The following is a 16,628-nucleotide window of genomic DNA, read 5'->3' as shown; positions in this document are numbered from 1 at the left end:
AGAATGCTGCCTTGTTATACTTGTAAAACAGCAGTCCTGGTCACCTCACTGGTGCCTAATATAGCATTTTACATCGAGGGCTGCCGCACTTTCTGGTTATTGTATCAAAATGAAAGTTGTTCTCTAGTGGAGACCCTAATTTCTCTGTTCCATTTGAAATGAAACATAGGGAATTTGTTGTTTCGAAGGCCTTTTCATGTGGTTTATGCCTTACAAATGCAATTGTTATAGCCTTCTGCTGTTAGCTTCAGAGGTTATTTTCAGTGATTGTGATGACTCCAAGCAAACAGAATAAAGATAATGCTCAGCTCTGTAACACAGCTCAGCTTCCTAATTAGTAGCTGCATGAAGGGATGTTGTGCCACATGCATTTGTTTCACCTGATGAGCCTATCTTATCCCCTGATTATTAGTTCAGAGCAGTGGTAGCGCAGCTCCTGCAGATCTCAAGTGTCTTGAAAATATTGGTGATTTCATCTGCCTACAGTGTCAGGAAGAGTAGGGATGGGGGCTCTCAAGTAAAAGCTACTGGGAAATGTAGGTGACCATCTCCTGGAATGTTCACAACAGACACTCAGGCTCCTGTCTCTGTTTTGGAAGGAGTAATCCCTCTGTGCTCATGCACCCACAGGGAATGTTCCAAACCTGTGGGTGCCCCCGAACCTCCCGTAATGCTCCAAGTTATTTAGAGGATGTGTAAAATCACACATAAAATAGCAGCTTTCACACATTTGAGGATGCCTATTAGAATATGCAAATGACAACAGTGTATACAGCATTTACTCTGGAAAGCACACAAATGTGTTGTGCTTCTCCACTCAGGGAGTGCACCAATAGCTGACAGAAGCCTAAGGACACGTGCATGATTCCTGAGCTGCTTTTTATAAAAAAATAAGGATGTGTAACTGTTAGCACCTGCAGTATGCTAGTGATGGTGACAGTGCTTTAAAAACAAGTGTCTTTTCATGACTGCTGCAGTTTTAAGCAGAGATAGAAATCCCTCCAACACATCTTCTGTGTTATTACTATCTCTTCAAAGACTGGAGGCAGACTCTGTTTATGGTGCATGTTGAAGGGGGAAAAAGAAATACTGGGCAGTGCTACAGATCATAAAATGTCTCAGTGCATGCTGAGCACATTTTCAGTGAATTCATCTTCCTCTGGTTCCCCCAGGGTTCCTCTCTCTTCTCGGAGGAAGAAATAAATGGTGAAATTCCAGTTCTAACTAGGAATTAGAAGCCAGAAATGTGCCTATAACTGTGGCATGGGCACCTGGTTTGGTGACATGAGTACTTGGGACAGGATTGCTGTCACCTCTGAGCCAGGCCCGTGTTTGAACCCTGCTGCTCCCTGTGTTGTTGAAAATTAATGAGCTCTTAGATAAGGCTGGGAACCTTCCTTTGCATCACCTTCTGTCTGTGTCATAAGAAGGAAGGCCCTTTTCTTCCTCCCGCTCATTGCAGGGAAACAAAAATAAAGACAAGGATGGCACAAGCTTTTGGGATTTTTCAGCTATTCCAGAGCACTGCCTGCAGGTTGGACCAGACCACAGCAGAGCAGATCCCAAAGGAGATGCTCCCACCTTCACAAACCATAGCAAAACCTTTTGAACTTCATGGGGTGTGACTGGGAATAGAATGCAGCTCTGGGCAGAATTCTCAGGTGTGATTCCTGATATACACAAATGCATCCCTGGGGCACAAACTACCTGCAGATTTAAATTCTATAATTTCTGTGTGAATTTGGCATCAAGTGTAGAATAATAACAAACACTTGTTTTTATGTGAGTTTTTAGGAAAATCACCAGAAAGTCATGACTTTGTCAATTTTTGCATACTCTGTAGGATCAGCTTGCAAAATAATGTTACAAAAGTCACATAAAAGCTACAATCAGTAAATGAAAGTGCCAGTTGAGGGGCAAGGAGAGCCACAAACTGTTGATGGTATGTGGTTATTGAAAATACTCTTGTAGGTGAGTGGGTGGGTTTACAGATCTTAATGCAATTGGGCACTAACAGTGGTTTAAAGTGTAGCAGTAGCACTTCTCATGCTGGTTTTATCAGGGCATTTCTACATTTTAGCTGCTAAGAGCAGGTTTGTGCCTGCTGGGGGAATGTGCTTAGATAATTAGATAAGCAAGGAAGGAATTTTAAATAGTGCCCAAGGGTGTTGGGGTATCATTCCTCTGGTGTTAGGTGAAGGAAGGCTTCGTGGTGGTGTGCAGAGACTGTGTGGGAGGTCAGACAATCTCATTTGTCAGAGTCCTTCCAAGAACAGTGCATGAACACTCTCTGAGTTGCATGGTTGGCATGAGAATTGGCAACCATGAATTGTAAGCCCAGTGCATCTGGAATGAAAAATAATACTTTTTCTCCTAAAACCATAGAATTCTTATTGTGAGGTTGGGAAGAGAATTGCATATGACTGGTTAGGGGATCAGCTCCTGGGTTTCTGGAGCCCATTTTCCTTGGTTGTACTCATCTCTCACCAAACTGATGAGTCATTTCTCCCCAGTAAGGAACAAAGTGTGTTTGTTAACTGGGCAGCAGGTGTTTTAATTGGTTCATCTGTCTGACTCCACAGGAGCGTCTCCTGCTCTCTGTACTTCCTCGACATGTTGCCATGGAGATGAAAGCTGACATTAATGCCAAACAGGAAGACATGATGTTTCATAAGATCTACATCCAGAAGCATGACAATGTCAGGTAAGAGCAGCAGCCTGTGTCCAGCCATGGGGGAGGAGGGACCCTCCCAGTGCTTGGCCCTGAGCACCCAGAGATGAAGATGTCAGTGACACATAATCCAAAATTAGTGTAAAGACTCTGAAGTGTCACTAGCTGACTTTTGAAAGTTTGTTTATAAGATGGTAGGAGGATTGCCTCATCCAAACAATATCTTCCTTTGAGAAGTGACTTGAACTGATCGCTTTCCTTACATTTTCTTTTTTTTTTTTTCCTTATTTCTTTGCTGGTGTAAGTGTTGATGGTTTTGAGAAGGTGTTATATTGGGGTCAGTTATTTCTGGACAGTTACAAGCACCCCTCTGATAAGAGATGATGGAATGCAAGTTAAAAATTGGGAACAATTCCCATAGGGTGAATTGCAGAGCCTGGCTAAGGTCTAGATTTTCTGGAGTGCGTTCTGGCAGTTTGGAATTACAAGCAGGGGGTCCATTAGTGACAGCCTTGACACCTGCTCAGTCACCCAGCAATGTGTTGCTCCTTGGTCTACCTGGATGAGGAGAAGAGTTTGATATCCCATCTCTGGCAAGTCATGCAAAATCAAAGTCAGCCTGTGCTGCTGGGTTAGTCCAGCCCCAGGAGCTTCTGAACATCTCCTGGTTCCCACTGTCCAGTTTCCCAGGGAAGAGGCAATAAAGTAGTACTTCAGGTGGCTTGATAGCTTTATAGGCTGCACTTGCAAAGTTTAACCTAATCTTAATGCATTTCACCTCTGCTGGTGTACCTGATCTCTTTGGAGATCACTTATGTCTCAGCTAAGCCAGGTCCTGGAACTGTGTAACAGCTCTGTCAGTCTACAAATGCATCTTTTGAGACACAGGGACTGGGGACAGAGAGCTTTCCTTTTCCATCTCCCCTTACAACAATAATTTTTTCCTGTGAACTCCCTGTGTAGCTTTTCTCTCACATGCAGTTTTAGTATGTGGTTGAATTATATTTTCTGATACTTTATGCTCAACAAATAAAAGTGAGTTTCTAACATCCTGCACCCTCCAATAGCTGATGTGAAGAAATCCACATGAAATTCTGATGCATTTGAAGACTTTACCTTAGGATTGAGGGTAGCTGGGAGAGGCAATGTACAAGCAGAAAATTGGGAGCTTGCTCAGTGTTGAATGTAGAGTCGTATAAAACTCACTGAAATCAGGGAGAGTCTCTGTGCTGGCTTGGATGGAATTCAGCCCTTCAGTTTTTTTGGTTGTGACTCAGTAAAGAGATAAAGATCCACTAGCAATACAATGAAGACAAAACCAGTACCAGAAATCAAAGACAGTAACAGTTCAGTGATGAAAAATAAAGGATGCATGCATGGTGATGAAGGGAAGGGGAAGAGGCCAGCCACAGTTCCCTCAGCAGACTTCGTGCTACAGTAAATTACATTTTGTGTCTTCACATTCATTTTTTCCTTAATGACACTGAGCTTGTTCAAGTAGGTGTGTAAATTACTTGTGATAGATGCTGATTGTGAATTACTTTTTTCCATTACTCAAAGGTCAACCTGACATTCAAACTAAGTGCAATTCATTAGCATGCCATAAGACTATGGTATTTTAGGCTTCCACATCAATTTCCATATGTCATTATTTTGCAGGTTGGAAAGTTCAGCAGTCAAATCTTAGTAAAGCTGATTGTCTCTTTAGGATGATACTGATTTGAAATTTTTATTTAGATGACTACATATACAATAACTAAATAAACAATAATGAACTAAGTTTGCAAATGAAAAATTTTCAAGGGGGAAGGGGAATCTGATGTAACAATTGTGACTGGAAAAAAATAGATCAAAGATAATGGCTGGTATGGAGACATGGAGATCTTAAAAGATGCATCAGAAAATGGCACATAGCTGAGAGGTATAGAAAGAGAAAAGAGTTATGATTTTCAGCTATGGCTGTGTAGAAAAATGAAAGGTGAAACACAAAAACATAAATGGGAATGTGCACCAGTCAGTTCCTGATGGGTAGCTAACAGAACTCTTGCAAACATTTAATTTTCACATCTTGCATACTTATTAAATAATACAAGCATTTATGTAATAGTGTCACTTCTGCAGCTTAAAAGTGAATTTAACTTTATTCCTCATGGTAATGAGTGTTTAGGAATCAGGCCCTTGCAGGTGCCAACCAGCTCCAGTGCAAAGGGACTCTAAGGTCTCAAAAGATCTTAAGAGGAAACAACTTAAATGATATCTTCCTCAAAGTGTGGGCTTTGTTGTCTGTGCCTGTGAGGTCCTAAATCACAGCCCACTGAAATCATGGAAAAGGCTGGAAAAGTGAGATAAGAAATAGGAATAAAATAGTGTATGTGCTGAGAGCAAATAGAAAATAACTCAGGAACATCTCATCTTCATGTACTTTAGGGAAATGAATAACTAAGTGCGAATATTGAAGAAAGGAAACATGATTTGGAACAAATGACTCATTTCACACCAGGAGTTCAGCACGGAGCCTTTGCTCTTGCCTGGGTGCACTGAAACCACCTCTAGTGGGAATGGCTGTGGATGATTTTGAAGCATTTACATGCACACAGAAACACCCTGGAGGGGGGAGGTAGCATCTCAGGGATGCTGATTAATGAACTGGCTGAATAAAAGCAAGCAGGCTCTTTACTTTGCACAGGGAAATGCTCAAGGGGAGGCTTTTGAGATGAGAATGCTCTAAGCAATTCTGGTTTGTGTTCGTCACTATTCAAAAATGTCATAAGAGCTAAGTTTTTATGAGTTAAAGGTTATTGTGTCAAGGCAATTGAGAAGTATGTGAAGTCAGTGCAAGGGTGCTGTGCCCAGCCATTGAATCTGGCTTCCTGTTGATGATTTATCAGCAAGAGCATTTCCAGTGGGAAGGTCTGCACAGAGCTGTGGGTTTTCCTTCTCCATCAGCTGTATTCAGTGATTCTTTTTTCCCCATTCTCCAAGATTGTGTATAAAGGCAGATTTTATGAAAGTATAATGTATGGGAATTTTTGTTAACTATTAATTTAAAAGTTTGATTGTCATCTTAAAGCTTGGAACCTGACATCTTGATTTTTACTGGATCTGCAGAGTGAGGTTGCTTTCCAAACCCACTGTCAGCATGGAAATAATGAGGCTCTGGAGGCTTCCATCCAGATGGGTTCAACTTGGGTCCTTTGAACTCAGAAGGCACCAGAGCCCAGCCTTGTGCACTTAGCCTGGTTTCACATTTTGTGTGGGAGAAGTGGCTTACTAAATTTTCTTCCAGACAAGATTAAATATTTTAATTTTCAGGGATGATTGGGTATGGGCTTTTGGGACCACCTCTAATTTTAATTAAAAACCAAACCCAAACCACTTTACCAGCAGAAAACGTTAATCTAAAATTATGTGAAGTTAATGTGTGTAGGCTTTCTTTTCTAGTTTAAAAATGAAGTGTTCTTAACTTTATAGTTCTGCTTTTATATGATTAGTTTCAGATTCTACGTTACATGGTTCAGGGCTTTTTGGGGTTTTGGGGGGTTTTTTGGGGTTTGGCTTTTTGGTTTTTTTTTGGGTTTTTGTTTTTTTTTTTTTTTTTTAAGAAAAAGAGGTTGCACACTTTTTTTTTTTTTTTCCTTTTCTGTTTGTTTAAGAAAAAAGAAGGCAATTTAAACCTGTGTAGAAGAGATCTTCCTCAAGTACCAGCAGTAAGTCTGTAAAACATAGCCATGATCCTTCAATAAGGAGCAGTTCAGCTATGATATTGCTTACTGTGGCACACTTCCCTTACAGGGTGGACTGTCTCTACATAAGGGAAAGATGATTTTTTAAGTGCAAGATACTGTGGTCCTTTTGACCTGAATGGGTAAAAGACAGTCTTTTTTGAGCAAATCTTTTTATCTGGACTTCCTGCAAATGAGTTCATAATCTCCTGATTATTGTTATGGAAAGTAAAGTTCAGAGACTAATTTATCCACAATGAAAATATAATTTCCTGTAATTTTTGGCAGCAAAATTTGTTTCAGGATCATGTTCTTCTGAAAATTTTAGTGTGGTGACAAAACAAAAATGCAAAGGTTTGCGGTTAATACACTCTTTTTCAATGCACATGAACAGAACCTTTAAACAGAGAGTGAAACATTTTCCTGTCCTGATTTATTGAATGAGAATTAACTTTGACAAATCCAAAACCTCAGAGCATGATTTGACCTTTCCCACATATGTGTGTGTGTTAAATATAAAGTCTATTGTCAAATGCAATCAGGAAAGGAGTTCCCAAGACTATGCAAGTAATTTTGGGTAAACAACAAGGTGAATTATGTAACTAAATTTGTTCATGTTATCATGAATGAGATTATGTCTGATAGACAAGCCCTAAATTATGCATAGATAATATTGTTTATCTATCATGCTTCCCAGACAGAATTTTAAGTGTTTTACATTACTATTGCTATTTATAGTGTCACACTGCAGTGATAATGGCTTTAATGTTATCTAGGTTTGGCCAAATATAGTAATCTCTGTGCTATAAAAGGAGGCTTGAAGTCCTCTGTGAACGGATAAAGGTTGGCTTTGTCATTGAAATTCCTTTAATGAACTGTTTCAAGAAGCTTATTTTAGGGCTGGCATCCAAGTGCAGTAAAAGTGACAGTTTCCTCTCTTCACCCCTCCACATAATTCTTATGAATCATGTACTCAACAACATTAACCTGCTTTCAGAGTTTCTTAAACTTCTTGACAACTTGAACTAAACCATTTGCAGAAATGAAACAAGACCATTTGCTTTCAGCTTTTTAAATGGAAAGCATTTGTAGCTCATCTTCTGATTTAATGACATTCTAACACCAAAAAGTCTTCCCCTTAAAAATGACCAAATAGTTGCACTTTGGCTGAGTGTCAGGGTATTCAGACCAGCTGTGTCAACTTAACCTCTTCACCTTTTAGGTGTTATGATGCCTAAGTAGTTGCTTAGGAAGTTTTTTTTAATTCCTAGGCTGCAAGGTTCTATGGAATTGTGAACTATGACATTTGAGGAAAAATTCAACTACGCAAACATCTTTTTCTTCCCTCCTCCCACTGTCCTCACACACAGGACATCTGTTCTTAATGTTTCCTGGTGGTGAAGGACTTAATGCTCCTTAATAAATAAAGTTGCATTACGGCAGGTATAAATTCCTGACAGTTCTGACATCGATATTTTCAAATATTACAGAGTCCCTCATCTCAGCCAAAGTTTGTGTAGCTTTAATTTCTCTGGAAGGCCTCATTGCCAGGAAAGGGCAGGAGCAGTAACTTTTTAAAATATTTACTGTATAATCCATCTTCCTCCTTGTCTTGTTTCCTTTGTGAGGAGAGGCAGAATGAAAATTGATGGTTTCTGTTTAAAAACAAGGAAGAGCAACATTAAGAAGGAGAAAGCCCAAGAGCCACTTTTTTCCATGTTTTGCATCCTTGCTGCTGCTCTCTGTGCCAGTCCCTGAGCTTCGATTTCCTCCAAACTGTGTTGATGGGTTGGTTGGTTGTTTCTCAGAATCAAGGCTTGGCAAGACCTCTCCCTCCTTTTCCTTATTCAAGAGATGTGCCCACGAGCAGCAGAAAGTTATTTTTGCCTGTAGGTGGGGGGTAACTATGGGTTTCATGTGAATTTAGAGCATTTAATTGCTGTAACTTCTGGTTGAAGCTGTAGGATGAGAGTGAGTAGGAGGGAAATGAGCCTGCCCACATCTTTCCCCACATGACAGCAGTGAATTTTACCTAAGCAGGAACTCTCTCTGTCAAGAACCAGCTCTTGGGAGTTTCACCTGTGCCTGGCAGATGTGAATCTTTCCTTTTTAATGTTGCAGATTTTTCTCTTTTCTTTCAATTTAGCAATAAGTTTTAGGAAGTGCAGAAATAGGTTTCCCCCATGGATGAAGGTGAAATTCTCTGCTTACCACCACTAATCGTTTGTCTCTTCCTAATCAATTTGCTGTCTTTGAGAGGAAAAAGTCACTTGTCTTTTGGAGATTGTCATTCATGCTAAAATTCAAGTGTAAAGAAATTCACTTATTGCAGCCTTGACACACCTGGAGTTGACCTCAAAGCTGTGCAATAAGTCTGGGTGTAAATATTACAGGAGATGTTTCAACCCTGGATCACTCCCTCTCCATAATAAATGTATTGATGGTTCAGTCATGAAAACTTTTAAGCCAATAAGGGCAGCAGCTTTATATATTTTAGCAAATCTACCTCTTTGTGCGTGTGCACAGCAACCTTTAAGAACAAACACGTGCTAGCTCATTTAAGTATTCATTTGCGCTGTGATCTTCCTCTTTGAGCTGGGAATATATTGTGATCCTGGTCCCTGCTGGGAGCCCCTGGTGTCCTCGGGGCCGTGAGCGAGCCTGGTACCCTCTGCAGAGCAAGGCAGATAAATTCCTGGTGCAAGGCACCCCGCTGGCTGCGCTGCTGAACACGGGTGCTGCAATCGAGGGAGCATCCCGCGCGAGCAGCGTGCCAGGTGACTGCAGAGCTGCAGCCAGCCAGCAGCAATTAGGAAGGGCCTGTGATGTATAATTCACACCCTGCTATCTGAGTGTACACAAGGGCCTGTGAAGTTCACAGGGTGATGGATTGAAGAGTGTTAGATGTTTTAATGATGAAATACTGTGAAGAGTAATTTGGAGAGAATAATGAAGGTGCCTGCAGAAGTTTGCAGAGCAGAATTTTAACTCATCAAGGTTATTTGGATTCTCTTTTTTCTTCAATAGTACTAAGAAGAAATTGATTTTTAAAAAATGTATGATTGCTGTTTGGTCTAATAAAAACAAATGTATCAAATTTGTAGTAAAAAAAAAAAACCCATCAAATTACGTTTATTCAGCTAATTCACTCCCAATCCTCTGTACTCTGGAGTAACCCTGACAAGAAAAATTGAGTATTCTCTGAACAAAACTTTTCTTTTGTGAAGACCTGCTTTTACAGAGTTGCTTTTCTCCTGTAAAGACTTCGTGAGATTTCAGTTGATGAACTGCTTTGTCATGTAGTTAACATGCAAAGTGGTTTTAAGAACATTGAGTTTATATAACATTTGAAGAGGTTTTTATTAAAATCATCATCCCACCTTTTTGCTTCCTCCCTAGATGATAATGACTGAAAAGCAAAAATTAGTTAAACTTTTTATTCTGTAATGCAGGGAACTTTGCAAAACGATTTGAAGCTCTTACAGAAGCTATAAAACAGGCACAGTTCTGGATGGGGATGGATTAACTTCTTTGTTTTATACTATATTTATATCCCTCAACAATAGCTGCTAATTTGTGCATCTGTTCCTACTGGTGTATATATAATTTTGACAGTGGATAAATAATGAAGGGACAAAAGCTGGAACCAATTAATGGAGAAGAGCTCTTGAGTGGCCTGGCATCCTGTGACTCAAGTTAGTACCACTGCTAACTTGAGTCTATGTCCTTCAGTAAATGAAAGTCATAGTATAGTTTCTAGTTTCTCTTCTTTATTAACTTTGCTTTATACTAAGTGGTGAAAAAGTTTGGGAGAGGTTAGGACTGACTGTGCAGTCTGCATTGTGAATTCTGTTAGTGGGGTTTTTGTAAGAAACCGAGCTAAGAACAGAAACAGTTCTTGAGAATGAGAACTGACAGAAATGAGGAGCACCAGAGGACTGCACAAAAGAGCAAAGGAGGCAAAAGACCAAAGGTTTAATTAATTCCATCACACACATCCCACTGGCACAGCATTGCCCTTGTGGAATGATAGAAGTGCTCTTTTTAAAAAACTGAGATTTTTCTGTGCCCATTTGTGTTTTTGTGGCAAAGCCCAAGAAGGATGCACATAATTCTGAGTGGTGGGAATAAGGATTTGTAAAACTGTGTAGATTCCGAGGACTTGGAGGTTTGCAGGTAACTTTCAGAGATTGGGAAGTGTTTGTGTGATGCTGTTTAAAAAGCAACCAAAATATAGCACTGTAGGTGTTATCTTTCTTGATACCATGACCAGCAGAGCTCTTTGTGGTTGCTGTGTGTGATTTTGGCAAATATCTGAGGCTCTCAAAGGCACTGAGAAAATCTAAGGACGTTCTTGACCAGTAACCACGTCCATTTTTTGAATCAACCTCCCAAATTGATGCCTTAAACATATAGGAGGATCATCAACATTCAAAATCAACTTTCTTATCTGCAGTTCTACAGAATCAACTCCCAAGACAAAAAAAACCTGGCATACTATTTATAAATTTATTTGTGGATATTTATAAAACTATTTATAAAACTTGTATCTGTGTGACCATCAGCAAAATATTCTCTCCTAGCCTCCTGTTGCAGAGATCTCCCCAGTAAGTGGCATGCAGAAGGCTGGGTGTCCAGGGCTTTGCTGAGTTGTAGGGTCAGCTGTAAATGCCTGTTTGTCCCAGCAGCAGCTGTGCAAAGCCCCTCTCACATGAAGAGGAAGGTGCAGGTAGGAAACAGTGGGAAATTTTCCCAGTTTGATCCACTATGTCAGCTCATTGTTTTGGGGGGTTTTGATGGTGGTGTTTTGGGTAGGTTTTCATCATGTAAGCATGATTTTATTGCAGAGTGTGATCATGCACTGGCTCAATTCCTGCTCACTGTGGGGAATGCTGCTGATAGAGGGTTACTAGGACAACCCTCCTTCTTCTCACAGCTACTTAATTTCTGTTATCTCCAAGGGCTGGCAGACCCATACATCAGTGCTGAATGAAGCAGCAATTCAGAAAAGTGCCTTGTAACTGCCTGGACCATGAAGGAACTGAGAGAACCTGTGTCACAGAGCTGATGGGATATTAGTGGGGAGGAGAGGTAGGCAAAAAAATATGGGGATGACAAAAAAAAAAAAAAAAAAAAACCTTGGAGAGAAAGGAGCAAATTTACAAATTTTTAGGATGTCTGGAGGAAAAAAGAAGGGGCAATGGAAACCAGATGCAAGCAGGTGTAGATGTGGACATTTATGTGCCATAGGAGTGTTGGTGGCACATCCATTCCCAGGAACATGCACACCAATGCACCACTGCTTTGTGCCTTGTTTCCAAAGAATGAGCTAATAAGAATCAATTTGTAGAACAAAACAAACAAAACTTTGGCTTCTGCTCAGGGGAACTTGAGCATTGCAGTTACAGATCAGGCTTCAACAAATGCCAAGAGCTGATCCATAAAAGTATAATTATTCTGTTTCATTTGGAACCTTTTGTTCTGGATTGCATTCAAAACTACTGTAAGCCCCTTTGTGAGATTAATTTCCTTTCCAGGCAAGAGAAAAAGAGGCCTTTTCATTTAATAGTTCTACTTTGTTTCAATTAAAAATGAGGAAATCTCACGTCCTTGCCTTTCTTCCCTCAGAGTCTTCCCTTCTGTGGAATGGTGACCATCAGGTCACAGTTTAGGAGGACAGGTCTCATGTAGAGACAAAGTTGTGTTACAGAGTGTAAATTGTAAGTGATAATCTGTTCTTCCTATCCAGTACTCTTTATAATTTTCAGCTGCAAACCGAGTAAAATTTTGCTGTTGAAATTGGAGTGATTACAAATTTCTTGCAAAGCCCAGGGACATTGAAATTGCAGGTGTGGCTTACCTGCTGAGCTGCTTTTCCTTGGAAGTATGCAGTGGGGGAAGAAGTAAGCTGAAAATGGTATCTTGTCTGAAAAGTTAAAACCTGAGATGGACAGTGAGTTCTTTAATTTGACTTGGTAGTGAGGCTGATCAGAGTTCAGACATGCTTGGCTGCCATTGCAGAAATGTCCCAAAGGTCTTGAAGGCTCTGAGGAGCTGTGACTAAGGAGCCAGCAGGGAGTGTGCACAAACACACACACACACACACTCTGTGCTGGGCACTTCTCATGGGCTGCACCTGCAGGGAGCAAGCGGGGCATAGCTGGGCTGCCAGGCCAGTGGGACATCTTCCTGTTCCTCACTGAAATGGAAACCCAGAGAATTAATAATTCAGTTGACATTCCACGTGGCAGAAAGGACAACACAGAGGTAGTGAAGACCTGAAGAGGCACAAGGGATGAGGCACACCATGCTCATCAGGAGCACACTGCCAGGGTAGGTAATCTGAATTCCATTTTCCCATGTACCCAGAGGGCATTTGAGGCCACATCTCCTAGGAGAGGCCATAAATGAAGAAGGCATCCTCATTCTCTTTTGTTAATTCTGTTTCATTTTTCTATATAAAAGAATCAAACCCCGGAGCAGCAGCTTGAATCCCACTGTCCCATGTCACAGCGTGCACCACAATCAGCAGGGCAGAGCGGAGCGCTCGCCGTCTCTGCCTCTAATTATTCTGAGTATTTTATATGTAATGAGCAGCTGCAGCATGAGGTCCTGAGGGCACCCCTGTTCCCAATCCAAAATAGCCAGTTGTCCAGTTCAGGCTGGATTCAAGCAGAGGGAAAATTAGATCCATGTTTTCTCACTTCTTGGGTGATGGGTCTTAGGAGATTGTTTTCTTGCCTTCAATCTCAATCCATTTACTTATAAATAGCAGGAATTTGCAAAATACATTGGAATCAAGGATAAAAATTTCTGTCTTTATTTCTGTATACCTTAAAGATATGCCAGTTTTTCGTGTCAGGCCAGTGGTATTTTAGCTGGCAGGAATCTTGCCTCCCAGGTAAGATTTGGCTACAGTCATGTCGATGGCAGCACAGATGTGGGAGGGATTCTCTTTCATGCTGGACACATACTGTTTCTTACTGGAGCTCCTGACTTAGTCTGAGCCCTGTCTGTTCCTCTTAATTCAAACAAACAAATAACAACCAAATAAATAAATTAAACAGCAGTCAAGTATTCTTCTAAGGTGCTATCACGAGGCTCAAACTGAAGTGAAAAATTACTTGCCAGGGTTTCTAGCCCCAGTGGTCTTTGCTTAACCACAGCATGTCCTAAGTATCCAGAAGGTGCAGAAGCCAAGAGGATCCTGGGGATGGTTTGTTTTTGGCTTTGACTGCTGTTAACTTCTTTTCTGATTCTGTTTACAAGGATTCTGATGACTGGATGTTGTTAGCAGGATTTTTTTTCAGTTGCATAAGGATTGAGAAAACAGTATCTGTCTGACTCTTCCACAGTGAATGGCTTTCAAGTTAAGCCATGGCTGCAGTATTGTGCTCTAGCTGTGACACTATAAATAAAGTTATTAACAGCAATATGTAAATGGGTTTCTATTTTTGTTCCCTGTATTGTTTGCAAAATCTAGGGCAGTTATTCAGGAAGAATCATCTGCTATTTAGCACTGAGCCTACCAGCATTTGATGTTGTGTGGGCTGCTGCACTTCCCCCCCTCCCTGCTTGCTTTCTCTCTGTGCAGTGGCTATTAGAATCCAGCACTTCTGCAAGTTTGTTTATTGTGGTGTTTAAGAAATAGAGTAGCTGTGCTAAGCATTTTCAGGCTTCCGGAGAGTGGCTTGGTGTGTAGGAACAAGGAATCATCTCCTGATATCTGAACTGCAGGAGCATTTAACCCAGCCATACAAACACCAAATGGCACAGATGCACTTTGCCTTAGTGAGCATATTGCAAGTTGCAGACTGTTCAAAGATCTTTAGGGTTTGTGTCCTGTTTGCATGCTCTGTTTCCTCCTGCTGCCCTCTGAACTGCTCCAGATCTGCTCACGCTGGGACTTGGTGCCTCATCACTTCATGCAGTCCCAGCACAGACCCCAGGGAGAACACAGATGTGTTATCTGAGAAACACTACAACCTGAATGCATCAGTCCTGGGGACAGGATCAGTGTGGCTGCTAACATGGGTATTCTAAAAGACATTTCACTTGGGGCAGTTTGTTCAAACTCCTTCCTTCTCTGCAAGTGAATTCAGCTCTGGATTCCCCAGATCCCCAACAGGACAAGAAGTCCCAGCCTGTCTGTCCTGTGGCTCGTCAGCCACAATTTTATTGCCCACAGTGTTAGACTTCACATGGGCATGTGTCCTCCCTGGCACTTAAATCCCATTCCATGCAGCTTTGCATGAACCAAAATTGCTGCTACTGTGGTGGCATAGAAAGTAAACAAATTAGCTAGACTGGTTTTGCATCGATGTAGAAAGATCTGAAACAGCAACTTTCCTCTTATTTTTATGCTATGAGACACATTACCATATTATATGTTTTAAGTGGTCTCCAAGGTGGCTTTCTATGCTGTAGAAAAGACCTGGTCAGATTCTACTGATTTTATTGATATTAGAACACTGGTAAACTAATAGCTGTTTGCAGAAACTACATTTGGTAATAATACTTTGTGAATATTGAGAGTAGCAAGCAAATGGCTTAGTGAAATATCTTAATGCATTAACACAGAAATTAAATTTTCTAATGGAAAAGGCAAGAGAAAAACCATTTCTTTATATGCAGATCTATTATTCTGTTGGTGGCAATTACAGTAATTCTCTTGAAATCAAGTTAAAATTATATGTCTGCTTCATTATGAGAAGAAACCACTGAGTGCAAAATTCAGGGGAGATTCAGGGGAAAGTTAGAGAGACATTTGCAGTGAGCAGACCTGCCTTCACCATGGTTCCTGCTCCAGCATGTCAGAGTAGGGTTTGTGTGGATGTTTCCTGGGCTTAGGAGGCCAGGATTCACATTCCTGCTTTGTTAAGGTTTTCCCATATCACCTTGAGCATCTTTCTGTATTTTATCTATATACCATACTGCTCTCTCTAGAAAATAGTGTGTTGTTGCTTGTCTAGCACCAATGACATTTAAGCAGTTGCTCAGTGTCACTGCTTACTCTCCCTGAAATCATGGAAATATGCCAAGTATTTGGAATATCAGATATGTTAGGGGCTGAAGAGGTGCATGGAATTTCATATTCCCTGCTCAAGGACCATCATTGCATAGAAATCCTTATGCAGTAACTCACCTGAACTGCCCTCTGAGGAGTGGTTTTACTCCTGATACCAATTGTACAGAATTTCATTATATTTACCTTGTTTCTCCGTGGAAGCTGGAGTTTTCTGTGTCACCAAAGGGAACCAAAAACAGATATCAGCCCAAGTGCCACTGGTCAATTCAGATGTGATGGTAGGTGACATCTTAAAAAGGGAAAAAATCCCTTAATGTTAAATTATAGCTCTTGTAAAGTTGGGAGACTTCAGTTGTGAGTTGTGGGTATCTATTTATTACTGGTTCTTATCCAGTAAGGAAAATTAATGCAGTGTACAACAACCAGATAACGAGTTCAATTTCCTGCAGGATTTTTTCCTTTTCATTTGATTCTGACATTACAGCCAATCTTCCTTGCCACTGAAAACATGAATGTGGTTTATTATTAAATTTATTATCAGGTTTGTTTATTAATCAAATAACATTGATCCCTCAGTTAATGAACTGTACCATTTTCTTTGGGCAGCCATTTTAACTTTCAAAATACCTGATGAAGAATTATGTCTTCATTTTACACTTTTCTCCACTGATGTTCATTGGTGTTTCTCAGAAAAGTGACCATTATAAAGTGTGCACAGTTAAGTGTCTCTGAATGCTGTGGGCCCATTTTTCTTTACACCTTCATCAGTGTACTTTTAAAAACACAACTTCTCAACTACATTTTAAAGTATAGAAGCAAGGAGGCAGTGAGTCCACTCATGCTGACTGTTCTAAAAAGGGCAGGAAGTCTCATGTTCGTGTTCTTCAGCACTGTTTTCCCACCAAATGGCCACTTTGTATTATTGATCTAATAAGCTACCCATGGAAATCGTGGACACAGAGCATCACAACACTTGTTCCTTCTCAGCTGATCCGTTGGGAGTCTGTATTTTGCTACCTACCCACTCTGGGAAATGCACAATTGCTCCTTAGTGTTTTAAATTATGACATTTATATACTAATGTAATGTTTTCATTATGTAGTGACTTTCCAGAGGGAAAACCCTGACTTGCTGAAATGAAAGTAAATAGATCCCAAAAGGACAGGACACGAGGAAAGAGTGAAGAAGTAAGGTTAGATTGAAGTGC

The 16,628-nt window shown here is 40.6% G+C and overlaps 1 protein-coding gene across 1 annotated transcript in view; it reads left to right on the top strand.

Moving 5' to 3' along the window:
- Positions 1 to 16,628, top strand: part of ADCY5 (adenylate cyclase 5) — a 205,763-nt gene that overhangs the window by 124,131 nt on the left and 65,004 nt on the right. Inside the window, exon 4 of the mRNA XM_041408507.1 lies at positions 2,583 to 2,704. Within this exon, the coding sequence (XP_041264441.1) occupies positions 2,583 to 2,704 (122 nt within the window). The remainder of the gene's footprint in view (positions 1 to 2,582; positions 2,705 to 16,628) is intronic.

This window comes from Onychostruthus taczanowskii, unplaced genomic scaffold (genome assembly GCF_017590055.1).
Source record: "Onychostruthus taczanowskii isolate IOZ18803 unplaced genomic scaffold, ASM1759005v1 scaffold10, whole genome shotgun sequence".
Lineage (NCBI taxonomy): Eukaryota > Metazoa > Chordata > Aves > Passeriformes > Passeridae > Onychostruthus > Onychostruthus taczanowskii.
The sequence above is the reverse complement of the archived record's forward strand: the minus strand, read 5'-3'. Positions and strand labels throughout refer to the sequence as shown.